Consider the following 27,947-nt stretch of genomic DNA (forward strand, 5'->3'; position numbering starts at 1 on the left):
TTTAGTTGTTACTCTACAGGTTATACTCAGGGTTTGAAGTTGAGTAGGTAGAGATAGAGAGAGAGGGGGAGAGAGAGAGAGAGAGAGAGAGAGAGGGACGGGGGAAGAGAGGGTGGGAGAGGGAGGGAAGAGAGGGAGAGAGATCGAGTGAAAGGGATATACATAGAGAGAGAGCATATGAGTGTGTGTGTGAGAGAGAGAGAAAGTGAGGGGGATAGAGAGAAAAAGAGTGTTTGGGTGTATGTGTGTGTGAGAGAGAGGAGGGGATAGCGAGATTGGGAGAGAGAGAACGAGTGTGTGTGAGAGAGAGACGGATAGAGAGAGTGCTTTTATTAGGGAACGTTCTCTGCTGTTTGGCTCTGACAGGTTCCCTTGGCAACGATCAAGCACATACAGTACCTAGAGCCCCACCCCCCAGCACACACATTCACTTATTGCTATGAATCTTTCAGAGCGGGTCTGTGTTCTCTCCATTTAGTATGATTTCTCTCAAATATGAGATCAATATTGTAATACTCATGGGGGCGTGTCAGTGGGAAACAGCGATTGGGGGACAGAGAGGAAGGAGAGGTCAATGCAATGAGAGACTGTGTCTATGCAATAGAGCGAGAGAGAGGGAGAGAAGGGGGGCAGGGGATAATCAGATGGGCGATTAGTGGTGAATTGATAACGTTCTATATTCAGACATGGTGAATCAGTCTTTTTCACAGCCACTCTTCTCTCTCTGACACACACACACACACACACACACACACACACACACAGAACTTCTGTTTGTGCGAATGCAGCCTGCTTCACCGTCATGTCCTATCTCCCTATACCTTCCTTGTCATTCCATGTGAGTAACCTGTCCATTTCATGAAAGTCAGTATGTTACATGTGATTGGGGCTCCCTCTAAGGTCTGTGTTTGGAATGGTGCCCACTTAATACCCCCATTATGTACATGGCCTAAGCTGCCCCCCCCAACCCCTTACCCCCCACCGTCTCTCTTCCGTTTACCCCACCAGTCCCACTCGCTGCAGTACACAATAGAGCACTCACTCCACTGACATATCTATACGATTAGCTTTTTTTTCTCCCTCTTCCTCTCCTTCCTGTCCCCTACCCCCTCCATCTCTCTGCAGTAACGGTGTGCCATTGTTCACAGCCTATAGATGTCCCCTGGAATTCCATACCAATGTGCAGTGCTTTTGCATTGCATCGCTCTCCCCTCCTCCCCTCCCCTGCATGCCTCCCTCCATCCCTTTCTCTATTAAATTTCCAGTCACACAACAGTGCAGTGGATATCCCTCCCTCTCTCTAACTCACACACACCACATCCCTCCCTCCTCCTCTCCCTCTCTTCTTCTCTCTCTCTCACACACAGAGCTGTTGTCTGTCTGCCTGGATCTCTATCACTGCCTCTTGATATTGACTGTTCTTTCTCCACTTTGAACCTCTCAATCTCTCTCACCATTGATATAGACCGCTCTCTTTTCACCTCCAATCTCTTCATCTCTCCACCCTCATCATTTAAAAGAGCCACACACACGTCCACTCCTCCATCCAACTCTCTCTTTCTCCCTCCCCGTTTGTGTCCCTGTACCGCAGTGTCTGCTCAGGCTGTATGATCAGGAGTGACCCCCTCTCTCCGGCGCTGGGTTCTGTTCTGGCCGTCACGGCCGCCTATAAATGACTGATTGAGTGGACACCAGGGACTGTAGGGTATGAAGTGAGCCAGACACACCGGCGGCCTTGGGAGGCCTTGGGAGACCTTTGGTCTTTATCTGATGGGTTAACAGCATGGACCCCAGCAGTAGACAACAACCTGTGATACATACCAAATTCAACATTCATCTTTTGTGAGTAGCCAGGCTAGGATCCATCCATGCTCTGATGCTTAGCTTTACACTCTGAAAGAGGAGCTGCACTCTGACACAGAGTTAACCAAGCCTGCATCTTCACCACTGTGTCGATAGACCTCCTCCATCACAAACACCATCTGGCAACCCACATCCATTAGGCAGCATTGACCTCCACCACCAGGCCCAGTGTACCTTGACCACCAGTTCCAGTGTAGGTCCACGACCAGGCCCAGTGTAGCTCCACCACCAGGCCCAGTGTAGCTCCACCACCAGGCCCAGTGTAGGTCCACGATCAGGCCCAGTGTAGCTCCACCACCAGGCCCAGTGTACCTCTACCACCAGGCCCTAAAAAGTAAAGACCAATCCAATTTTAGGCATGATATGATCCCCTCTCCAGGCTAAATGTAGCTGTACCAGAAGGCAGTAAAAACACATCCACTCACCGCTAGACCTGATAACACTCCTCCTCTCCTCCAGCATGCCATAAAACAAACTCTGCCCCCAGGCCCATAAACCCCATCAGGCCCAACACTACTTCTGCCACCAGGCCAATAAACTCCATCTCCAGGCCCTATAAACACCCAGGCTCACACAATGGCCCACTGTCCCCTTGACAACCAGGACGGACAAACCACAGCTAGAAAAACAGCGTCAACAATCCCATTCAATAACATATCAACTCAATATATATCACAACAAAATCATCATACTTTACTTTTAGTCTCATGCGTCCTATTCCGCTACTCCCTGCTCATATGGTAGAAGCAACATTTCAGAGACGTGTAGCTGGCATTAAAGGACACGCAGTGATGTCGAAATACAGAGAGATTAACTCAGCCCATTAGAAAGACAGAAGAGAAAGGGAGAAAGAGAGAGAATGTCAGCTCACAGGGTCGACCAGTGATGGAAGGAGTGAGGCAGATGAGAGATGAACGCCAGCCACTGGGGGACTAGTCAGTGTCTCTGTCTTTCCGTCTGTGTGAGTACGTGAGGGAGAGGTGGAGAAAAAAGCTTAGAAACAAGAACCCAGTGTCATGGTATCTAAGCAACCATCTCCGTCTCCCTGGTGACAGGGACTGACATCACTTCCCGTCTGTGCATCTGCACAGGGCTAACAATGTGTTGGTTTGTGGGGTAATAAGGTTCAAGTGTACATAATGTTTCGTTTTGCAGCATGTGTATACAGCTCACTGGACTGTGTGCAGTTAGTACAGGTGTCTGTGTATAATACACGCTACAAGATTAATTGCCAACAATATTTAATGGAGTTGAGTTATGCGAGTGTCTGCAATGTGTGTGTGTTTAGTCTGTTTTTAGCCGTGTGAAGCTCATTTTGGGCACATATGTGGACACTGCCATGTGCGCATGCGGTCAGCCTGATTGTGCATTATGCCAGGGAAAACATGGCCAAGCGACGCCATCTGGTATAACTACTTGGCACAGGAGGCCTCGGTATGGTTCCACAACATATTGGAGTAGTTAGAATTAACACTGACATCATTTGGCAGAAACACACTTTAAACTATATATCGGTGTGTCTATTTTAGTCATTCTCACACACTGCTGTAGTGTTAATACACACATTCAGACAGACTACTATCAGAAAGAGTTGGATAACAGGCATTCAGGCACAGATCAATCTATGTCAGGGCTCTCCAACCCTGTTACTGGAGAGCTACAATCTTGCAAGTTTTTGCTCCAGCTAATTATTAGAATCAGGTGCGCTAGATTAGGACTGTAGTGAAAATCTACAGGACAGTAACTCTCCAGGAACAGGACTGTAGTGAAAATCTACAGGACAGTAGCTCTCCATGAACAGGACTGTAGTGAAAACCTACAGGACAGTAGCTCTCCATGAACAGGACTGTAGTGAAAACCTACAGGACAGTAGCTCTCCAGGAACAGGACTGTAGTGAAAATCTACAGGACAGTAACTCTCCAGGAACAGGACTGTAGTGAAAATCTACAGGACAGTAGCTCTCCAGGAACAGGACTGTGGTGAAAATCTACAGGACAGTAGCTCTCCAGGAACAGGACTGTAGTGAAAACCTACAGGACTGTAGTGAAAATCTACAGGACGGTAGCTCTCCAGGAACAGGACTGTAGTGAAAACCTACAGGACAGTAGCTCTCCAGGAACAGGACTGTAGTGAAAACCTACAGGACAGTAGCTCTCCATGAACAGGACTGTAGTGAAAACCTACAGGACGGTAGCTCTCCAGGAACAGGACTGTAGTGAAAACCTACAGGACTGTAGTGAAAACCTACAGGACAGTAGCTCTCCAGGAACAGGACTGTAGTGAAAACCTACAGGACAGTAGCTCTCCAGGAACAGGACTGTAGTGAAAATCTACAGGACAGTAGCTCTCCAGGAACAGGACTGTAGTGAAAACCTACAGGACTGTAGTGAAAATCTACAGGACAGTAGCTCTCCAGGAACAGGACTGTAGTGAAAACCTACAGGACAGTAGCTCTCCAGGAACAGGACTGTAGTGAAAACCTACAGGACAGTAGCTCTCCATGAACAGGACTGTAGTGAAAACCTACAGGACGGTAGCTCTCCAGGAACAGGACTGTAGTGAAAACCTACAGGACGGTAGCTCTCCAGGAACAGGACTGTAGTGAAAACCTACAGGACAGTAGCTCTCCAGGAACAGGACTGTAGTGAAAACCTACAGGACAGTAGCTCTCCAGGAACAGGACTGTAGTGAAAACCTACAGGACAGTAGCTCTCCAGGAACAGGACTGTAGTGAAAACCTACAGGACAGTAGCTCTCCAGGAACAGGACTGTAGTGAAAATCTACAGGACAGTAGCTCTCCAGGAACAGGACTGTAGTGAAAACCTACAGGACAGTAGCTCTCCAGGAACAGGACTGTAGTGAAAACCTACAGGACGGTAGCTCTCCAGGAACAGGACTGTAGTGAAAACCTACAGGACAGTAGCTCTCCAGGAACAGGACTGTAGTGAAAACCTACAGGACAGTAGCTCTCCAGGAACAGGACTGTAGTGAAAACCTACAGGACGGTAGCTCTCCATGAACAGGACTGTAGTGAAAACCTACAGGACAGTAGCTCTCCAGGAACAGGGTTGGAGAGCCCTGGTCTATGTGTATACTCGCTTTTAAAAAGGACTCTACACATCGGTTGGCTCCTTGACAAAATGTATGTATTTCATCTCAATAAAACAACGTAATATAGCTCAAAAACACAACTTCAGAAAAAGTTAAATCTCAATAAAAAATACATTTCATATAAACAATTAAATTAATGCAAAACAGGTTTCCATACAAGCACACAATAGTGTAATGAACACTGTCCTCCCATTGGGTTGGCTTCATTAGGTGTGTGATAGGGTGTGTGTTTGTGTGTCTGCATATGCATGAGAGTGGGTGCTTGCATGTCCTCCCCTCATCCCCTCCAATAACTCTACAGTACAAACTTTTGATATATAAAAAAATAATAATAATAATAAAAAAAAGCCAGAGTAGAAACTAGGAAAACTACATCTCCCAGTCTGCCCCCATGATGAAACTGAAAATGCTGGTTGCTGGGGGATGTAGTCTTTTTGGGTCCAAACTCAAATAAGGTCCATGAGAATCTCGTCCTCCATGACGGAAGACACCTGGGGCATCCCGGGGGGCTGGGCTCCAGGGCCCCTCTGACCAGCAGCCATCATCATCTGACCTGAGAGAGAGAGAGGAGAGAGTTAACCTGGGACAGCAACATGTGCATTGATTACATCATCATAAACACAGTGGTAATAAACTACAGACTAACTACTGTTGAGTTACAGGTAGAGTCAGCGACGCACGAAGTAAACAGCATTATCGAGCAGACTTGAGCAAAAACCAAGAATGTGAAGTGCGAGTCTAAACTGTTCAGCTATCAGGTTGCAGCAAAGTGAAAGGCACCATGCACATACTCTATGAGAAGGCATCACTCTAATCTGTGACATCCTCAATTCATCCTGCTGCTGGTGTCAACGCCATATAGCCCAGTCTCAGTCTGATAACCATAGGCACGGATGGGAGAGATATGTTCAATCACCCTCCCTTTTGAATATAGCAGTTTACACACAAAAGCTCAATCATTAGGAAACAATTGCTTCCTAATGACAGATTGCATTCTAAAGCCAATCCTTGCACTGATGTCTAGCTCCAAACTGTCTTTACAGTGTGTGATGTGAGTGAAAGGGTCCATGGCTGTAGCTAACCTGCCAGGGGCTGTCTCCACTGGGCCTGCATTTGGGGGCCCGCTCCTGGAGTAGGGTGGACCAGCTGCCCTCCCAGCCCCTGGTGAGGCATCATGCCCTGCATGTGACCAACACCACCCTGCTGAGAGACAGGAACACAACACCTAGGTTACCATCAATCATACAGTAGGTAGGGCCTTCATTATCATTAACTAATAGAGACGAGTATTACATATTTAGAAGCCTTTCTAGAGTGTGCAGTGGTGATCTAGCCCTGGCTACAAGACGATGCACTATAAAAACAAATGTATTTCATGAATGACGGTCAAGGCTGGTAGAGTTAACTGTTGTGTTCTTACTGGCTGCTGTTGGCTGAGGAGGAGACTGCGCAGCTGCGGATTGGCTCCTGGGTTTGGAAGGCGGAGCATGGCACCCTGGGGTGGGGCCTGTCCACCCTGAGCGACCTGGTTGGGCGGAGCTCCTGTGACAGGCGGCTGCTGATTAGGTGCGCCGGATGCTCTCATCGTCATCTGGATGAGAAGCAGAGAGTCAGAGGTTTAGAAGAAGGTTGGAGAGATAAGAGCACTAAGTAGAGAGACTTTAAATACAGTGCCTTCAAAAAGTATTCACACCCCTTCCCCTTTTCCATATTTTGTTGTGTTACAGCCTGAATTTAGATTTTGTGTCACTGATCTACACACAATTGAATTTTGTTTCTATACATTTTTTAGAAAATAAATAAATAAATAAAGTCTTGAATCAATAAGTATTCAATCCCTTTTTTATGGCAAGCCTAAATAAGTTCAGGAGTAAAACTTGGCTTAACAAATCACATAATAAGTTGCATGCACTCACTGTGTGCAATAATCGTGTTTAACATGATTTATGAATTACTAGACCATCTCTGTACCCCACACATACAGTACAACCATCTGTAAGGTCCCTCAATCGAGGAGTGAATTTCAAGCACAGATTCAACCACAAAGACCAAGGAGGTTGTTCAATGCCTCGCAAAGAAGGGCACCGATTAGTAGATCTGTAAAAAATAATAATAATAATAATAATAATAAAATAAATATTAAAAAGCAGACGCTGAATATCCATGGTGAAGTTATTTTTTATTTTACCTTTATTTAACTAGGCAAGAATGTATGACGGCCTAGGAACAGTGGGTTAACTGCCTGTTCAGGGGCAGAACGACAGATTTGTACCTTGTCAGCTTGGGGATTGAACTTGCAACCTTTCGGTTACTAGTCCAACGCTCTAACCACTAGGCTACCCTGCCGCCCCAATTAAATAGGCTTTGGAAGGTGTATCAACACACCCCGTCACTACGAAGATAGAGGCGTCCTTCCTCAAACTCAGTAGCCGGAGAGGAAGGAAACTGCTCAGGGATTTCACCATGAGGCCAACTGTGACTTTAAAACAGTTAAAAAGTTGAATGGTTGTGATAGGAGAACAGAAACCTGTACAGCAGGGATCATAAACTACATTCAGCCGCGGAACGATTTTTTCTTCAGTGGCCAGAACATAATAACAAATAATTTGTAGACTTCAAATTGACCGCAAGAAGCACGAACAGATATAATATTTGACTAAAATATTATCATTTCAAACCTTGCTTACATTTATACACAATCACATATACAGTGCCTTGCGAAAGTATTCGGCCCCCTTGAACTTTGCGACCTTTTGCCACATTTCAGGCTTCAAACAAAGATATAAAACTGTATTTTTTTGTGAAGAATCAACAACAAGTGGCACACAATCATGAAGTGGAACGACATTTATTGGATATTTTAAACTTTTTTAACAAATCAAAAACTGAAAAATGGGCGTGCAAAATTATTCAGCCCCTTTACTTTCAGTGCAGCAAACTCTCTCCAGAAGTTCAGTGAGGATCTCTGAATGATCCAATGTTGACCTAAATTACTAATGATGATAAATACAATCCACCTGTGTGTAATCAAGTCTCCATATAAATGCACCTGCACTGTGATAGTCTCAGAGGTCCGTTAAAAGCGCAAAGAGCATCATGAAGAACAAGGAACACACCAGGCAGGTCCGAGATACTGTTGTGAAGAAGTTTAAAGCCGGATTTGGATACAAAAAGATTTCCCAAGCTTTAAACATCCCAAGGAGCACTGTGCAAGCGATAATATTGAAATGGAAGGAGTATCAGACCACTGCAAATCTACCAAGACCTGGCCGTCCCTCTAAACTTTCAGCTCATACAAGGAGAAGACTGATCAGAGATGCAGCCAAGAGGCCCATGATCACTCTGGATGAACTGCAGAGATCTACTACAGCTGAGGTGGGAGACTCTGTCCATAGGACAACAATCAGTTGTATATTGCACAAATCTGGCCTTTATAGAAGAGTGGCAAGAAGAAAGCCATTTCTTAAAGATATCCATAAAAAGTGTTGTTTAAAGTTTGCCACAAGCCACCTGGGAGACACACCAAACATGTGGAAGAAGGTGCTCTGGTCAGATGAAACCAAAATTGAACTTTTTGGCAACAATGCAAAACGTTATGTTTGGCGTAAAAGCAACACAGCTCATCACCCTGAACACACCATCCCCACTGTCAAACATGGTGGTGGCAGCATCATGGTTTGGGCCTGCTTTTCTTCAGCAGGGACAGGGAAGATGGTTAAAATTGATGGGAAGATGGATGGAGCCAAATACAGGACCATTCTAGAAGAAAACCTGATGGAGTCTGCAAAAGACCTGAGACTGGGACGGAGATTTGTCTTCCAACAAGACAATGATCCAAAACATAAAGCAAAATCTACAATGGAATGGTTCAAAAATAAACATATCCAGGTGTTAGAATGGCCAAGTCAAAGTCCAGACCTGAATCCAATCGAGAATCTGTGGAAAGAACTGAAAAGTGCTGTTCACAAATGCTCTCCATCCAACCTCACTGAGCTCGAGCTGTTTTGCAGGGAGGAATGGGGGAAAATTTCAGTCTCTCGATGTGCAAAACTGATAGAGACATACCCCAAGCGACTTACAGCTGTAATCGCAGCAAAAGGTGGCGCTACAAAGTATTAACTTAAGGGGGCTGAATAATTTTGCACGCCCAATTTTTCAGTTTTTGATTTGTTAAAAAAAGTTTGAAATATCCAATAAATGTCATTCCACTTCATGATTGTGTCCCACTTGTTGTTGATTCTTCAAACATAAAGATATAAAACTGTATTTTTTTGTGAAGCCTGAAATGTGGCAAAAGGTCGCAAAGTTCAAGGGGGCCGAATACTTTCGCAAGGCACTGTATCTCTCTATTATACATTGGAATACTTTGGAGATTTCAAAAATTAAAAACACTTGGAGCTGATTTGCTGGTGTTTTTTCAGTCTTATGTCCAACATAATATATTCCAAAACATGAATCTTGTTTGCAACAAGGCACTTAAAATGTGACAAAGAAAATGAACATTTTGTTCTGAAAACAAAGTGTTATGTTTGGGGAAAATACAACAACTGAGTACCATTCTTCATATTTTACAGCATGGTGGTGGCTGCATCATGTTATGTGTATGCCTGTCATCGGCAAGGACTATGGAATTTTTTGGGATAAAAATAAATTGAATACAGCTATAAGCACAGTCAAAATCATAAAGGAAAACCTGGTTGTCTTCTTTCCAACAGATACTGGGTGAGGAATTCATCTTTCAGCAGGACAATAACCTAAAACACAAGGCCAAATCTACGCTGGAGTTGCTTACCAAGACGACAATGAATGTTCCTGAGTGGCCCGGATACAGTTTTTACTTAAATTGGCTTGAAAATCTATGGCAAGACTTGAAAATGGCTGTCTATCAATGATCAACAATCAACTTGGCAGAGTTTGAAGAATTTTAACAAGAATAATGGGCAAATATAGTACAGTCCAGAAACTTCCCCAGAAAGACTCACAGCTGTAATCATTGTAGAAGCACCTTTGGCAAAGTATTAATCAGGGGTGTGAATACTTAGGTTAGAGATATTTCTGTAGTTCATTTTCAATAAATTTGCTAACATTTTTAAACACATTTTCACATTGTCGTTATGGGGTATTTGTGTGTAGATGGGTGAGAAAAAAAGCATTGAATCCATTTTGAATTCAGGCAGTAACAAAACAATGTGAAATAAGTTCAGGGGTATGAATACTTTCTGAAGGCACTGTACATATGATTCATTGGAACGGTGTACCGGGTTCACTTTGAAAAGAGCCAGGCCGAATGTAACAATGTAACTCGCTGAACCCAGAACATGCTGGGCTGGCTATATTGGTAGCAGTGAGCACCCATCGAGACAGTGTGAGAGAGTAGCCAACACATGCAGAGTGGAGAGGAGCTGCTCACCAACCAGGCAGGTGCCAAAACGAGCACAGGGAGAGTTTGTGCCTGGTAAAGTTCAGTGCATTTTTTAACATGTATTTTGGGTGAGAGTTTTTGTGTATATGTGTGTGAGTCTCACCAGGTTGGCCTGTCTCTGCTGTTCCTCCATCAGAGTGACCTGACTAACAGAGGGCATGCCCACCACCACAGACTGAACAAAGGAGAGAGAAGAGGAGGAAGAGAAGGTGCAGAAGGGGAGGAGATGAAAGTCATTGCGGGACATGCAGTCATTGCGGGACAATAGAAACAGGAGATGCAGACAGGAGGAGTGTGTGAGGGGAGAGGGAGGAAATGAGGAGTGCACAAGCTGAGACACCACAGGATTAATCACAGTACCTGCTGCTGCACGTTGCCATGGGAGACAGGGATGGGCCCCTGCGGCCGGTTGAGGAAGTTCTGATTGGGTTGAACCTGGCCAGGTGGCCCTGACATCGGCCCTCCTGAACCTAACTGGAGAAGAGAACCAACAAGGTTACTTTTCTAATGTAAGGTTTACATGTGTAACCAACATCCCTATAACTGTGACACATACTTATAATGGTATTCCTGCATATCCTAACCTGTCTAATCCTGGCACTGAATGAGACAACAGCACCATCTAAGACGTGTCAAAATCAAGGCCACAAGACGATTCAATCCTGCCTGCAGTTTTTTTTAATCTATAATATTTTTTCGGGGGAAAACCAATCTCAATTTACATTGCAATGACTAAAACCAAATCAAAACTGTGTAGAAATTATAATTGACCTACATTTAGTCTCTTCACTCTGTCCAGTTTGCTAACAGTCAACGAAAGCTAGACAGCATCGAAAATTCCAAAAGTGATGGGGGAATATTTTTGCACATTTTGACGGCGAGGAAATATTACCCATTTGAAGTGCAGCCCCCAGTGAAGACAGAATGTGGCCCGCGGGGTAAATTAGTTTGACACCCCTGATCTAGGATCTGCAGTCTCTCAGGATAAAAGCTGTCCGTCTCCTCTCCTCTATTTTCTCCCCTCTCTTCCCTGTGGACTTCCTATTTAACTCAGCAGCCTGCCTAAAAACACCCAGAGCACACATTAAAAGGCCCAGTGCAGTCAAAATGTGATTTTACTGTTTTACACACCGAGGTTGGAATAGTACTATGAAAATTATGATAATGCTCTTTCTTTTAGTGTCAGAGCTGTTTTAAAAGACCATCTGAAATATTGTTTTGGTGGGTTGGTGTTTTGGCCTGGTGATATCACCAGGCAGTAAATTAGATAATAGACCAATAAGAGAGTTCCAAACCTCTCTGCCAATAACAGCTAGTTAAGTTTCCCCCTCTCCACTCAGACAGCTTAAGAAAATGCTCTTTGCTAAGAAGCTATTTTTTGATAATTTTAACTAGGGATGTGCATGTATTCAAATACTTGTGAGTATTAATTTTATCAACAAAAAACAATATAGGCCTATTTTAACACTGAAAAAGCCTTTTACAAATTAAATGTGACATTTCAAATAATGAATAAAACATTTTCTGTACAGTTTAATGAAACAAACTTTACAATGTAGTTATGACGTGCTCCCCAGAAGAAGGAAAAAAAGAGGTATCCTTCTTGTGTAGCTTGTTATTTATGTTGGCTAATCAAAGCTGCGAAGAGTCTCAATGTGTAGAAAGTGGAGTGAGTTTACTAATACATGTGAGATGGAATAAAATTATGTAATTACAAGTTCGCGAAATGAGAAGGGGTAGGCTACAGCGAGCATCCAACAAGTAGGTTGTTGTTAGCCTAGCTAACTATAACCGTCTCTCTCTCTCCCTCCGGTCCCATCTCACATACACTGCCCCCTCTGCAGCATAGTGCACCAGCCTCTCTCCTTCAGGCAGCACTGCTCAGGTTAAAGTTTAAAAACCACATGCATTTAGAATATCCAGATATCTGACAAATATTCATGATACTATTGAATACTATATATGATACTACTATAGTGAAATTATTTCTAACCCCATCCATAATTATAATTGAATACAATCACAGTAAGGTACTTAATTGTTACCCAGAAATGATTTGATATTGAGAGAAAAACAGCTGCATTGGACCTTCAACATCAAGTTATCTGTATGGTTCAGGGAAAATATTCAATTTGGGTCTTTCACGGTTATAAAATCATATCTAATCACCAGTAACACTATTCCAGAGCCACGTCTGGAAAAAAAATACCCCAAACAATGATCAAATAATTTACATTTTAATTGTGTTGAGATTGCCATAGCAATTCTCCATTAGCAATGAAGCTTTGAATATGTAATGGGACACAAGGTCTCCGTCTTCTCTAAATACACACGGTCTAACATGTTTTTCACTTAAATTTGCAGCATGAGTAGACAGGCGGCATCAACTATAATGGGAGCAGAAAGGCTGTGAGGATATAAAGTCATGTAGACCACAGGCAGGTTGGATTTGTAACTGAGGCATTCCGTTTCTCTGTCACAAAATCTGCACGCTAAATGTTAACCTGAAGGAAAACACGGTATCCTAACGGTTGTTAGAATTGTGTTGACTGTAATCGAGATCAAACCAGAAATGACAAGGGGCGGTGCTCTCAAACTGGAAAACATTTTCCGCAGGTGTGGTTAGAGTGTTGGACTAGTAACCGAAAGGTTGCAAGATCGAATTCCCGAGCTGACAAGGTGAAAATCTGTTGTTCTGCCCATGAACACGGCAGTTAACCAACTGTTCCTAGGCCATCATTGAAAATAAGAATTTGTTCTTAACTGACTTGCCTAGTTAAAAAGGTACAAATATAAATTGACCACCTCATTGGCCCAAGACTGCTCTTGGGAAGCCCTTCCACTGTGCTGGCTAGTATAGCTCCAGTTACTAGCGCGTATACTACCCCCTTTTCTCCAGGTTAAATCCCTTCATTCCCTCCTAACTCACAGTGGTGCTGCTAGACCTGTCTGTCTGACGCACCGAGCAGTGTTTGTGGTTGTTGATGACCCGTGTCTGTATGACTCACCGAGCGGTGCTGCTGGACCTGTCTGTCTGACGTACCGAGCAGTGTTTGTGGTTGTTGATGACCCGTGTCTGTATGCCTCACCGAGCGGTGCTGCTGGACCTGTCTGTCTGACGCACCGAGCGGTGCTGCTGGACCTGTTTGTCTGACGCACCGAGCGGTGCTGCTGGACCTGTCTGTCTGACGCACCGAGCAGTGTTTGTGGTTGTTGATGACCCGTGTCTGTATGACTCACCGAGCGGTGCTGCTGGACCTGTCTGTCTGACGCACCGAGCAGTGTTTGTGGTTGTTGATGACCCGTGTCTGTATGACTCACCGAGCGGTGCTGCTGGACCTGTCTGTCTGACGCACCGAGCGGTGCTGCTGGACCTGTTTGTGGTTGTTGATGACCCGTGTCTGTATGACTCACCGAGCGGTGCTGCTGGACCTGTTTGTGGTTGGTGATGACCTGTCGGATGCCGTTGACGAAGCCACTCTGGTCGTTGGGGATGAGGCCCATGAAAATCCTCTTCTTGGAGGAGTAGAGCAGCATGAGCACCCGCACCTCACAGGGGGCGCTGTGGGGGAAGTGGACGCACCCCGCCTGCAGCCAGAGGGGGGACATAGGTCAGAACTGTCTGTCAGTCTGTCACAGCCCTTGTCATAGTTCAAGTGACACAAAACCAGTCAACCTGACCTGAATTCAATCGGACCTGGGTAAATCTCACAGGCTGCATGCAGTTTTTCTATGACGCCTGACAGCGTTGAAAATCTCTGTAGCCCTTTACTAAATGATGAACATGGTGCCCCCTCTAGTGTTCTCAGAGTGTTACTGCAGACTATTTATATCTGCCTAGTCCATCTAGTGCACAATGGAGGGAACTGCTGATGTCTATTGTTGAGACTCCACTGTATTGAATATTGAGACAGAAAAGGACAGGGACAAATGGCAGCAAAAATAGAGCATGTGAAGCAGAAGAGCTGGACTTACAAATCCAGTGGCCATGATACGATAAAGACCTTTTAGTGACTCCACATCTTTGTTGGTGAAGAGAAACTGAACCATTCTAGAGTTTCTAAAGAGGGGGCCGAGTGTCGTCTGGGGAGGGAGAAAGACTTTATTTAGATGTCTGTATTCTCAATGTCATCAAGTAATTTCTGAACACACACACCACACACACACACACACACACACACACACACACACACACACACACACACACAGAGAGGGTTCTCTCACCAGTAGCTGTTGTGGGATCAATTGCATGATGAGCTTCTGTGGCCACTGGTCGGCATTTCTGTCATGAAGAACAGGGAACAAACCAATCAGAAGTCTCCATACATATAGCAATACACACAATGGCCAATCAGAACTCTCCATACATATAGCAATACACACACAATGACCAATCAGTGCAGCTGACACTGGCATGATATCAAAGATAGTTTCAGTGAAACACTCACAGGTTCTCTCCTTGGTTGACTTGCACCTGGCAGGGCAGGGAGCGAGTGAGTTTGGTATTGGAATCCATAGACGAGGCTTTGGGCTTCTGAAGTGATGGATGGAGAGAGGGTGGGGGAGGTAGGGAGGGAGGAGAGGAATGTTTGGAGAAATGGAAGGAGAGGTTTGGAAGTTAGCATACAGCGTTTGAATAAAAACCTCCATGTTAGAAATGACCCAACATGCAAAACAGTGCTGCCAGTGGAACATTGTGAAGAGGATGGATGGCGCCAATCCTACGGGAAAATAAGCAGCAGCGTTCATCTTCAGGGGATCAATCCCAGATTGGTCCGCTCTGCTGCAGTCCCTGTTGACCATTACTACTGCATTGTGTTGGGATTAAAGACCAGATGTATGGGTTCTTTATATGTGTACTGTACAGCATTTGGGAGGACTCTTGTGGATTAGAGGAGACTAAGATATGATCCAGCAATATCCAGACCTGAACAAGGAAGATATACAAATCTAACCTGAATGCTGCATCTATTGATACGTGACTTCAGATGCACTTTAGTGACCTGTGGCAATACTATGTCTATTGTCTATGTGTTTGGGGATGTTGTGGTCTAACTGTGTGTTGGTTACAGTGTGTAGGCTTGCTGCACATTGTTGTGTGATAGAGTTTCATGGTCAACAGGTATCACAGAAGTAGTAGTGCAAATCAGTCAATACTTAGTGATTATTGACCAAGTCAGGTTTTCAAATGGCTTGGAAACACAAACATCTCCAGAGTTGATTAGTATTTTAGATCATTAACATGCATGTTCCCCTACAACAGGTTCAACCATGTCAAGTAACTCCATCACTTTGACCTGAGGTGAAATCCATCACAAAGGTATAGTATGATTATTCACGTCATAATCAATGACAGTTGATTCAATCAGTTCCAAGCATAGCTTTGTTGCAGACCTTATGACATTCCTTTACAAGGTCAGAGGATGACTTGAACACACAAATAGAAGACGTATAGACCTCTTCAGCAACATGTTTACACCAAGTTCTAGTTTCCCTCACCTCTTGCCACTCCAGTACCCCACTCCATGCTACAATCTTATTGGCAACGCCTTGCTGCTGTCCCCCAATCGGATTTGCCTGGGCTGCAGACACACCAGGCTATCAGAAGAAAATGAGAGAAAGAGAAAGCGTTAGATGGAGAGAAAGACAACTTGACTGGAGGCAGAGAAGTTTAATATTGATGTGGAGTATTGTGGGAAGATGATGCAACATATGGACAGGCCTCACCATGCCAGGCTGTGAGGATGGGGGCGTCTGCTGATTGGCTGGGGGTTGCTGCTGCTGCTGAGGGGGCACCGGCTGCTGCTGATTGGGCTGTGATTGTCCTGGCGGCTGGACTTGTTGCTGCTGCGGGGGAGGGGCTTGTTGCTGAGGCAACATGGGTGTGGAAACTATGGTGACTGTGGATAGGCTGGGCTGACTGGAGGGAGCCAACTTCACTCCTGCTACAGATGGGAGAGTTGACTGACCGCTGAATGGGGGACCAGGATTGACCATGCCTGGGACTGGATGGGGGATGCCAAAAAAGAAAAGGTAACAGACATAATAGACCCCTCATATTCAACTCTGGACTTCGAAGCCAGTTCAGTACTGTCCACCCCCCATTCTAACCCTCTAATCAGGGACTGATTTTGACCCGGTGCATTTAATTATCAGGTAGAACAGAAAACCTGCAGGCTCCGGACCTCGTAGGGTAAGAGGTGAACACCCCTGTAATAGACTACCTGTAATAGACTAACAATCAACCTGGGCTGATGATCAACCATACTGGTGACAGAGGATAGAAGAATGCAGGCTATTGGTACTCACAGCGACTCTTCTGGTTGTTGGCTGCCTCTACAGCCATCTGTGCAGCTGCCTGGGCCGCGTTAAGGGAAGGTGGGGGCTGACAGGGCAGCAAGAGAGGGAGAGAGAACACTGTGTCAGCTAAGAGCCTGTCAATCCAATGTTGATGGGCTGGTAAAAGCTACCAAGTTAAAACATATCTTCAGTACCTGATATGGATGGGCCGTACTTATTGGTGGAGGAGCCTGCGAGGCGGGACCAAGAGGAGGCTGACTGACAGGCAGGGGTTGAGGGGGTAGAATTGGTTTGAGAGGGCCCGATCCTCCCCCTGATGACACTGGAGAAAGAAACATTTTAGAATTTGATGGGCCGATACTGACTTCAATCAATCTGTTCTCTGTCAAGTATTTTGAGTGCTGCTCCTCACCAGGAAGTGAGATACCCCTAACCAGGATCATGTGGAAGGGGTCTTGGCTGTAGTCTGGGTGGGGGTCGACCTGTCCCCCGACTGGTGACGCCCTGTCGAACAGCGCCCGTAACGCTGGCAGTTTCCGTGGCGACACCACAGAAAAATGAATCCCTCTCTGAGGAAGAGGCACAAGGTTATTATGGGGTATCAGCAGCCATTAATAAGTACAGAAGTCACATCATTCCCCAAAATGGCCCAGCGGGTAGTCTATCTGAGAGGTGCTATGTTACTTACATCTCTGATGATCTTGACCAGATTGTCTGCAGTGCAGCCCGTATAGCTGACACTCTCCACGGCAGGGAGCAGGTATGGCGGAGAGTTACACAGCAGCACACAGACTTTGTGTGTCTGACCTCTGATTAATAGAGACAAGAGACATATGCTAGTGTGTGTGTGTGTGTGTGTGTGCGTGTGTGTGTGTGTGTCTACTAAACTCAGCAACAAAAGAAACGTCCCTTTTTCAGGACCCTGTCTTTCAAAGATAATTCGTAAAAATCCAAATAACTTCACAATCTTCATTGTAAAGGGTTTAAACACTGTTTCCCATGCTTGTTCAATGAACCATTTACAATTCATGAACATGCACCTGTGGAACGGTCGTTAAGACACTAACAGCTTACAGACGGTAGGCAATTAAGGTCATAGTTCTGAAAAGTTAGGACACTAAAGAGGCCTTTCTACTGACTCTGAAAAACACCAAAAGAAAGATGCCCAGGGTCTCTGCTCATCTGCGTGAATGTGCCTTAGGCATGCTGCAAGGAGGCATGAGGACTGCAGATGTGGCCAGGGCAATAAATTGCAATGTCCGTACTGTGAGATGCCTAAGACAGCGCTACAGGGAGACAGGACGGACAGCTGATCGCCACGGTGGCAGACCACGTGTAACAACACCTGCACAGGATCGGTACATCCGATCACCACACCTGCGGGACAGATACAGGATGGCAACAACTGCCCGAGTTACACCAGGAACGCACAATCCCTCCATCAGTGCTCAGACTGTCCATAATAGGCAACAACTATGGGCACAAACCCACCGTCGCTGGACCAGACAGGACTGGCAAAAAGTGCTCTTCACTGACGAGTCACGGTTTTGTCTCACCAGGGGTGATGGTCGGATTCGCGTTTGTTGTCGAAGGAATGAGCGTTACACCGAGGCCTGTACTCTGGAGCGGGATCGATTTGGAGGGAGAGGGTCCGTCATGGTCTGGGACAGTGTGTCACAGCATCATCGGACTGAGTTTGTTGTCATTGCAGGCAATCTCAACGCTGTGTGTTACAGGGAAGACATCCTCCTCCCTTCCTGCAGGCTCATCCTGACATGACCCTCCAGCATGAAAATGACGCCAGCCATACTGCTCATTTTGTGCGTGATTTCCTGCAAGACAGGAATGTCAGTGTTCTGCCATGGCCAGCGAAGAGAGGACCTGGGATCAGAGGGTGAGGGCTAGGGTTATTCCCCCCAGAAATGTCAGGGAACCTGCAGGTGCCTTGGTGAAAGAGTGGGGTAACATCTCACAGCAAGAAGTAGCACAATTGGTGCAGTCCATGAGGAGATGCACTGCAGTACTTAATGCAGCTGGTGGCCACACCAGATACTGACTGTTACATTTGGTTTTGACCCCCCTTTGTTCAGGGACACGTTATTCCATTTCTGTTTCCGTCTGTGGAACTTGTTCAGTTTATGTCTCAGTGGTTGAATCTTGTGTAAATATTTGTATGAACATAACATGTTAAGTTCGCTAAAAATAAACACAGTTGACAGTGAGGACGTTTATTTTTTTTGCTGAGTTTAGTAATAAAAAAATAACTCACATTTGCTCCCTCATCTTTTTGAAGTCATCAAAGAGCTGCAAGGCCACAGACAGACCCTCTGCGATGAGACTACAGCTCTCTGCTCCTCCTCCCATGAACCTGACAGAGACAAAGTTACACATTGATCAAGGAAGATTAACATGTCCTTCTAAATGGCATTACAAAAACAAATCTTACTGGATGCTGTCAATCCACGAGACAAACTCAAAGGCCGAGCTGGTTGGTGCGTGACACTGGACGTAGGATTCAGGAGCACAGTCCACTGTGTTGAACACAACAAGACCATACTGTGTGCCTCCATACTGAGAGAAGAGGAGAAGAGAATTGGCATTGTTGTTCTCATACCTTCTTAAATAAAGACTAAATAAATAGTAATAACCGTAAGGAGAAAACAAAGTTGAATTAAGACTCACATCTCCTCCAAAGTCTGTCTCTGCTGGAGGGCCTCCATTGAAGTACCTGTGATGATGGGACAGGGACCAAGTCAGGACTCCACAGAGCGATATTGTACATACCCAATGAAGCAAAAAGTATATTTGAAGTCCACTTACTCGATTGCAGGTAGTATGTAATGTTTTCTGAGGGATTCAAAATAGGGGCCGAGGTTTGCAGTTCCTTCGATGACGAACACCACGTCTGCCACTTGATTGGCGCCAGGTTTAATGGGCAGGTCCATGATCTAGATGGAGAAAAAAGTTGACTAGTTGAATCAGTTACTGGGCCATAATAAAAGTTGCTCTCCCTGTGATTACCGGTTGTGACAGGTATGCATAACATACTGTGTGTGATATGTTACCTAGGTTTACGTTATGATAGCTAACTATTTAACAATATGCATGGAATAGCAGATGGAAAGTTGTCCATCAGTCCAGAATCAGTTGTCCATATTGAAAAATAACCAAATCAGGCATAGTGCATTAGGCAGAAGATTAGAACTAGACAGGCGTAAAATGCATAATTAGCTACACTCCTTTTGTCGTTTTTAGCTGGACAACAATAAATAAACGTATACTGATGGAACACGGCTACTGATCATGCTCAGTCAAAGCATCCTAGTTACGTGTGTGTGTGTGTTCATTACGTCTTGCAACGGAAACCGTTTAAGAACCAAACGGGAGCAAAAAAATAATAATGGGAAGGGTCCTAACTGAATTCACCTAATAGAAACTATTGTTCGTGGCAAAACGTTTTCCGTTTGGAGTAAAAGGTAGAATCGGCGTAATGAACACACACCCCCAGTCAGCCAACGTTAGCTTAGCTCCCGCTAACTTTTGTACATCAATGACCAGCAACTCTACCATTCACTATAAAGTTATACAGCTAACGGTAGTGGTTAACATGTCAAACATTTTAATAGACTAATATAAAAGCTTTAGTAAGCGAAGTAGAAATTCCATTAACCGTGGGCATGTAGATATTATAGCATTAGCGAGGTGGCCATAAGCCAATGCTAGCCAACGGATTTCCATCAGCAAATCATTAATTGCGTTCAGCTAGCTAGAGGGCTACTCACCTGGCGGTATTTAGCCGTTAGCCAAATAATTGTGTTTTAGACGAGACCAAATACTTAAATTGTACAGTTAATAAAACGAAACCATTGTCATTTTGACACACAAAGTAGGCCGTGCCGAAAACAAACTACTAGTCAAACGTTCTGTTATCGACATCTAAGGCCTGGTTGGGCTTGAAAATGGACCATAAGGGATGCTCAATCAACAACCGAGCAATTGATCAAGAACTGATTGACCTCTCTAGCTGTCATTAGGAACCTAAGCGGTAACTGACAGTCAGTGACAGTCTTATCATGTATACCAAATTGATGACATTTACAGTAAAATTACAGAGACATATAATATATATGAGATATTATTTATTTGCCATATATGCCATACCGCCTTGTTACACTAGATGTCAGCACAGTCTGCCAGTCTTAGAAAATGACTAGGCCTTGAAGGCAGTGAGCTGCATGATTTGAGAGACAACAGGCAAGGAAGTGATACATCAGTGATTATAGCCCCCCTTGTCCATGTATCCACTACATCAAGCATAAACCTATACGTCCTGTACGTTTACATAGGTTGTGAAATGGGCCTACAGGTTCTGCCTAACCCCGGCTCCTAATTACTGGGGCGGCCTTCAGCGAGCTAACCTGTTGTCAAATCAACACAATGCGCCACGAGCGAAACCTGTGAACGGAACGCAACAGGCACTGTGTTTCTCTCGTCCTTCAATATAATCTATTCCCCTGTGGCACTGTGAGCCAGTCAGCACAGCCCAGCGAACAGCAAACCGCATCAGAGCTCATCAAACTCAATCCCACAGAAACAATGTTCTGAATCCATTTAAGCCAATTTAAAGCAGTGCAAGGCGTGGTAAAGAGGCAGCGGTTCTATTTAGGCCATGGGCAAACAGCAAGTGAGGGCCACATCATGGGCGCTGGCTCCCAGTGACCTTAGCAGGGTTTGTGCGGGGCCAGGAGTGTGCCCAAGGCTATCCTTGGGTCCCAAACTCATTAAACCCACGCAGCCTTTCATTCTGACTTAAGCACAGTGGCCAAATGAATTCCGGTATAAGGGACCGGGTGTCCATCCCTTTCTAGGGGACTTTGATGTATTTTGTAGCTCTGAGGGAAGTGCAGTTTGTCACTGCTTTTGAAATTCAATTGGCAGAACTGGCAGTTCTCCTGCAATTAGCAAAGCTTACAACTCCTGATGTGGACAGAAAACAAATGTAGTCACTGTTGTATTTTGACTTCCTCTTGGTGATGAGAAATGGCATATTGCTTTAGGGGACTGTTCTGTGGGGTTTGATCATTTTTCTCTATCAGGTGCTTTGATTGTCCTGTCTGGTTGTTCCAGGGGGAGTGTAGTATAGACGATCCCTCTTTTGACCGGCTCCTCCAGCTGGGAGAGAGGGGACCATCTGGTTCTCAACAGGTAATCACCACCAACACACTGATACACCTGACATACAGACAGAACTGGGTTATGACAAATAACTGACACTGATTTTGGAAAACAGTATTAGGTCAAAACACAAATAAACACACACACACACACACACACAGAGGTTATTTCTAATTCTGGGGTGACATTTATGAACGTTTATGGAGGCATAAAAGTGGACTGAAAAGTGTAGTCATATTATATATATTATATATATTGCATATGATGAGTCTTACACCGCACAGTGAATATTTATATTTTTGTCACATAGATATGAGGTTTACATTCCCTTTATCTATATGGTGTCGTTGCTTTCTTTCATTGCTAAATTCAAAAACACCAAAGGCTCACCCACAGCAATGACATGTATATTTAATGAGATAACAGAATACATTACCATTATATATAGTAATGAGTAATATATTAGCAATAATGCGCAGCTGACAGCTTCCTAATAAATCCCTCCAGTGTGATAGAAACAGTTCTATGTATTGTATTGCACACACCTCCCCCAGTCTCTCTCCCCTCCCTCTCTGCTTCTTTCAGCTCACTGAACTGAGTGAAATGTCTTTCCGACTAAATTATTTTTTTTGCACGGTGGGAACGTTGCCATGGAGACAGCAGTTCCCCCGGCCCCTTCACCCACCTCCAGCCCCCACCCCCCTCTCCTCTCAGCAGTTCATGGTGTTGTAGCAGTGCTAACTGGTGCTTCTGCACTTCTGTGTGTATGTGTGTGTGTTGTTCTGAACTTTTATCATGCTGCTCACACTGTCAAAGTGCTGCAGGTGCCCCGTTCGCCCCTAGACAAGTGTGTCTATATACAGACCTGTTCTCCTCCGCCTCTCCCTCACACACAAACACACTCACTCTCACACACACACTCTTTCGCTTCCATTCCTTGTCTTTTTAATTCATCTCCTCATCCACTCCCTGCCTTCCCCTTTCTCTGTGTCATTCCCCCTCACTCTCTTAATCCTTTCCTACTCCTCTCTCTTTGTGTCACACACACACGTGCATGCAAGCGCACACACACACTTCCCCCTTGGTTGGTGTAGCAGAGTTTCAGTGTGCTGATAGTGGGCATGACTATAATGCTCAGTTCATAAGGGTATAATCACTGCATGACTTCCCTGGCATTTATATGACTACTAGAAAAGACTCACAAAGCAACAGTAGGTGGCAGACCAGAGAAAGACACACTCAAGGCAGGCAGCAGCACTCCACTTTGCATTTAGATAAAGTGAGGACACAATAAAGAATTCATGACAAAGTGACTAAATAATTACACACGACGATAATGCACGGTAGGAAAGAGAGAGAGGAAGGTCCTATAGGTTCAAAGAAGATTCAATACAGTATGGATACAGATATATACAATGGGGAAAAAAAGTCTTTAGTCAGCCACCAATTGTGCAAGTTTTCCCACTTAAAAATATGAAAGAGGCCTGTAATTTTCATCATAGGTACACTTCAACTATGACAGACAAAATGAGGGGAACAAATCCAGAAAATCACATTGTAGGATTTGTAATGAATTTATTTGCAAATTATGGTGGAAAATAAGTATTTGGTCATCTACAAACAAGCAAGATTTCTGGCTCTCACAGACCTGTAACTTCTTCTTTAAGAGGCTTCTTGTCCTCCACTCGTTACCTGTATTAATGGCACCTGTTTGAACTTGTTATCAGTATAAAAGACACCTGTCCACAACCTCAAACAGTCACACTCCAAACTCCACTATGGCCAAGACCAAAGAGCTGTCAAAGGACACCAGAAACAAAATTGTAGACCTGCACCAGGCTGGGAAGACTGAATCTGCAATAATTTTGTCTGTCATAGTTGAAGTGTACCTATGATGAAAATTACAGGCCTCTCTCATATTTTTAAGTGGGAGAACTTGCACAATTGGTGGCTGACTAAATACTTTTTTGCCCCACTATATATATAGGTCCAGTGTGTGTGTAGGCTACTGTATACGTACATAATACACAAGGCATGCACGCACACACAACTACTTCACACACAGTGATTAATAAACAAACACACACAGAATGAGGCTGGATGATACATATCCTTTATTTCCATGATCATTGCTTCAGCCACACCATCTCCCACACATTCACCTACATCATCTTCCACTTCACCCTCCTCCCCCTAGTTCTCTGGCTGAAACAAGCATCCTGACTGAATGTCTCACTTCTGTTCAAATGTCTATTTATCCGTTTAACCCATATAAAAAGGAAACTTCTAAAGAAATTATATTTGTTTTAAAGAATCTAAAATTAAATCAGGAATAACTATTTAATGAAGACATACAGGATAAACAATGTTATTTATCATCATTGTTTTGATTACAGAGATAACGATTGCTAGGTCTCCATTTTCATCATTAGTAGTATTAATATCAAGTTCATTGTCAGGTTTTGCTTAAAGCATCACTTATTTAATTTTCATTGCATCAAGTTGACATCATTCATGTTAATATAAGCATGCACACATGTTTCCCAATGTCCATTCAGAACTGCACTAACACTGAGAGAGACAGAGGAGAGAGGAGTCCTACACACAGAGAGAGCGGGCAAGATGGAGGGAGGCGGAGAGAGGGGGTGAATGGCTGTGTGGAGAGAGCGGGAAGTGGGGAAAAGGGAGTTTTCAGAAATAGAGTGGGAGAACAAGCAATCAAAGAGACCGAGAGACAGGTATAGAAAGAGATAAAGGGGGAAAGAGAAAGGTATATTGAGAGAGAGAGAGAGAGAGAGAGGCAGGCAGGCAGGCATAGAAAGAGATAATAGGGCAAGAGAAAGGTATATTGAGAGAGAGAGAGGGGAGAGAGAGAGAGAGAGAGAGAGAGAGAGAGCGGCAGGCAGGCAGGCATAGAAAGAGATAAAGGGGCAAGAGAAAGGTATATTGAGAGAGAGAGAGGCAGAGAGCTGCAGGCAGGCATAGAAAGAGATAAAGGGAAAAGAGAAAGGTATATTGAGAGAGAGAGAGAGAGAGAGAGAGAGAGAGAGAGATAGAGAGCGGCAGGCAGGCAGGCATAGAAAGAGATAAAGGGGCAAGAGAAAGGTATATTGAGAGAGAGAGAGAGGGGCAGAGAGCTGCAGGCAGGCATAGAAAGAGATAAAGGGGCAAGAGAAAGGTATATTTAGAGAGAGAGAGAGAGAGAGGCAGAGAGCTGCAGGCAGGCATAGAAAGAGATAAAGGGGCAAGAGAAAGGTATATTTAGAGAGAGAGAGAGAGAGAGAGAGAGAGGCAGAGAGCTGCAGGCAGGCATAGAACGAGATAAAGGGGCAAGAGAAAGGTATATTTAGAGAGAGAGAGAGTGGGCAGAGAGCTGCAGGCAGGCATAGAAAGAGATAAAGGGGCAAGAGAAAGGTATATTTAGAGAGAGAGAGAGAGAGAGAGAGGCAGAGAGCTGCAGGCAGGCATAGAACGAGATAAAGGGGCAAGAGAAAGGTATATTTAGAGAGAGAGAGAGTGGGGCAGAGAGCTGCAGGCAGGCATAGAAAGAGATAAAGGGGCAAGAGAAAGGTATATTTAGAGAGAGAGAGAGAGAGAGAGAGAGAGAGAGAGAGAAAAAGAGAGAGAGGTATAGAAAGAGATAAAGGGGCAAGAGAAAGGTATATTTAGAGAGAGAGAAAAAAAGAGAGAGAGGTATAGAAAGAGATAAAGGGGCAAGAGAAAGGTATATTTAGAGAGAGAGAGAGAGGTATAGAAAGAGATAAAGGGGCAAGAGAAAGGTATATTTAGAGAGAGAGAGAGAGAGGTGGAGGGTAATACTGAGAGCACACTAGCAACCTCCAGTGCTGAGTGAGTGCTAACACCACAGTGTTATGGGGCAGAGGATCATGTGGACTGTGAGGGATAGAGATAGAGCCTGGAGATAGGCCAATGGATCAATACTATAGTATCTACTTATACACGCAGATCAATGACCTCCCAGAACAACCTGAGCAGACATACAGTTCCAGATGGAAAACTTCTGGCTATGATATGGGATATACGGCTTTAATCAGTGTACATTCCAAGCATACCAGTAAGCATCCCTGCACTTCCTTGGTCTGAAGTTGGAATAGTAACTGGATCCCCCTGAATGCGTTTAAGGGGAAATGGCAGCCATAGCATTAGTAGTGCTAACTGTTAGTTGAGGTTATAGTAGCAGAAGTGGTGGTAGACATGGTTCTCCCATGGCAGTAGCCACATGGTGCTTAAAGAGGAAGTGCAGAGCGTAAACAGGGGGTCATCGTATTTCACAAAATATAAAGGACATGGCTACCCCCTCTCTGTCTCCCCATTTGGAGGGACTGCTAGGGGACATAAAAGAGTCATTACTCAGCCCAAAAGTTCTACCTCAAGTAATCAAAACGTATCTAACATCACGGTGCCAACTGGTTCCCCTCAGACACACAGTACACATTTACTAAAAGTAGTACACAACCAACACAGTTACTTAGATCAGGCAGGGGGGGGGCACTTTTGAGTGACGGACAGCTGATCTGGGAAACAACACACACAATACACTCTAATCTCTGTGAGAGACCGACTGTTCTTCAGGGATCATAAGTATCCCACTCCCCACCAAGTGCAATGGGTCCTACAACAAATGGTTCCTCTAAGACACACAGGACAGAAGACACATTTTGTTCAAAGACAGGAGTTTCAGTCTGTGGATGCTAGGAATGGTGTGGGGCCATGAGGACAGGTAGAAGATAGGGACGTCATGAGCACAGAAACGTGTCACACAGAAGGTCACAGTGACACACACAAACACACAGGCATACACACACACAGATGCACACGAATACAAAACACACACACACAAACACAGAAATACACACAAATCAAAGCAACACAAATGCGTGTGTCCTTCTAACGTTGTCGTCCAGTTGGAGACATGATGGACTGCAGACAATTCTTATCTTTTCAAATTAAATAATGTCTTTCCGAAAAACAAAATCTTGGAATGATAGAAAAATTCGATATAATGGTGAAATCCTTCCCTGTAGGATACATTTCCAGTAAGTGCACTCCAAGCCGAGCAGGTCCGTCCTCATCACAGTTCCCCCGTAGAGTCCTCTGGGGTAAAGTCTGCCAGTATGTCCAAACAAGGGAACACTATTCCTGTAACATCCCAAGGCGCTTAAATAGTTCAGGTCTTCAAGTACTCACGATCACATCCTTAGTGGATCGTAAAAAAATGCTATGGATAAATTCCTTTCTGGATGATTATATTACACAAACCCCCAAAACCAAACAAATAGAAAAATAAAAGCAAATTCACATTAATGAGCACCATGAAGAAGGTGACAAAATAATGAGGCGAAGGGACACATTTCAAGGTTACGTAACATGCTTTAGCAGATGGGTTCATCCACATTTCTCCCTCCCCTGACATCAATAATAACGACCGGCAAAGGTTCCTTCCTCCAGCTAAAAGAAGCCAGAAAAGCCCAGATCCAGAAGGTAGGCCCAAACCACTAGAGTCTCCACAACTGATGTTTGTCCTGCTGGAAACACTACATGGATGTTTCCTAACTCCTACACTTGTATAGTAATGGCCTAAAGTAAAGCATTGACACAGTTTGTCTTTTGAAGTCCATACAGAGCAGAAACCTTAGGACCAGGTTTGATTGGAGGGAGAAATGTGCATCATCACACTCCTCCTGGATGAATTACTGGCACTAACCTGAAGCACTGTGTGTGTGTGTGTGTGTGTGTGTGTGTGTGTGTGTGTGTGTGTGTGTGTGTGTGTGTGTGTGTGTGTGCGCGTGCGTGCGTGCGTGTGTCAGAGTTCTAAGTGTTGCTTGTATAGAGTGTAGATTCTGTATTCCTGTGCTTCGTTGCGACAGGACAGGAGTTAGAATATTCAGCAGTAGCAGTAGAACAGCAGTAGCAGTCGATGTATCTCCTTATCTCTCTTTGTTTGATGGAGAGAATTATTCACAGATGAGCAGAAAGAAAGGAAAGTCTGGAACTGGAAAGATGATAATATCCTGGGGAGAAGAGGAAAAAGAGAGAGAGAGAGATAAAGCAGG

The 27,947-nt window shown here is 44.6% G+C and overlaps 2 protein-coding genes across 6 annotated transcripts in view; both read right to left on the reverse strand.

Annotated features, from left to right (window-relative positions):
- Nucleotides 1–4,989: 4,989 nt before the first annotated feature.
- On the reverse strand, nucleotides 4,990–20,645 carry LOC139421474 (mediator of RNA polymerase II transcription subunit 25-like). 5 transcript variants are annotated; one of them, XM_071172418.1, is made up of 20 exons: nucleotides 20,481–20,645; nucleotides 19,519–19,646; nucleotides 19,381–19,426; nucleotides 19,145–19,269; nucleotides 18,968–19,066; nucleotides 17,387–17,507; nucleotides 17,111–17,267; nucleotides 16,893–17,020; nucleotides 16,708–16,756; nucleotides 16,126–16,403; nucleotides 15,898–15,996; nucleotides 14,847–14,932; nucleotides 14,623–14,680; nucleotides 14,374–14,481; nucleotides 13,813–13,986; nucleotides 10,759–10,872; nucleotides 10,502–10,573; nucleotides 6,397–6,567; nucleotides 6,059–6,179; nucleotides 4,990–5,529 (listed from the first exon to the last, which is right to left on the reverse strand). In XM_071172418.1, exons 2-20 carry the CDS (start codon nucleotides 19,641–19,643, stop codon nucleotides 5,423–5,425), a joined length of 2,238 nt encoding a protein of 745 aa, XP_071028519.1. In that variant the 5' UTR covers nucleotides 19,644–19,646; nucleotides 20,481–20,645; the 3' UTR covers nucleotides 4,990–5,422. The 5 variants fall into 5 exon arrangements, with proteins under 5 accessions (XP_071028519.1, XP_071028520.1, XP_071028518.1 ...); XM_071172419.1 differs by having other exon boundaries at nucleotides 4,995–5,529; nucleotides 14,847–14,929; XM_071172417.1 differs by having other exon boundaries at nucleotides 4,995–5,529; nucleotides 14,847–14,929; nucleotides 16,708–16,783.
- Nucleotides 20,646–25,581: 4,936 nt separating this feature from the next.
- LOC139422312 (synaptotagmin-C-like) overlaps nucleotides 25,582–27,947 on the reverse strand; it is a 52,077-nt gene continuing 49,711 nt past the window's right edge. The window contains exon 13 of the mRNA XM_071173506.1: nucleotides 25,582–27,905. The gene's annotated coding sequence lies outside the window, so the exon portion shown is untranslated. The remainder of the gene's footprint in view (nucleotides 27,906–27,947) is intronic.

The sequence above is a fragment of the Oncorhynchus clarkii genome, chromosome 12 (genome assembly GCF_045791955.1).
Source record: "Oncorhynchus clarkii lewisi isolate Uvic-CL-2024 chromosome 12, UVic_Ocla_1.0, whole genome shotgun sequence".
NCBI lineage: Eukaryota > Metazoa > Chordata > Actinopteri > Salmoniformes > Salmonidae > Oncorhynchus > Oncorhynchus clarkii.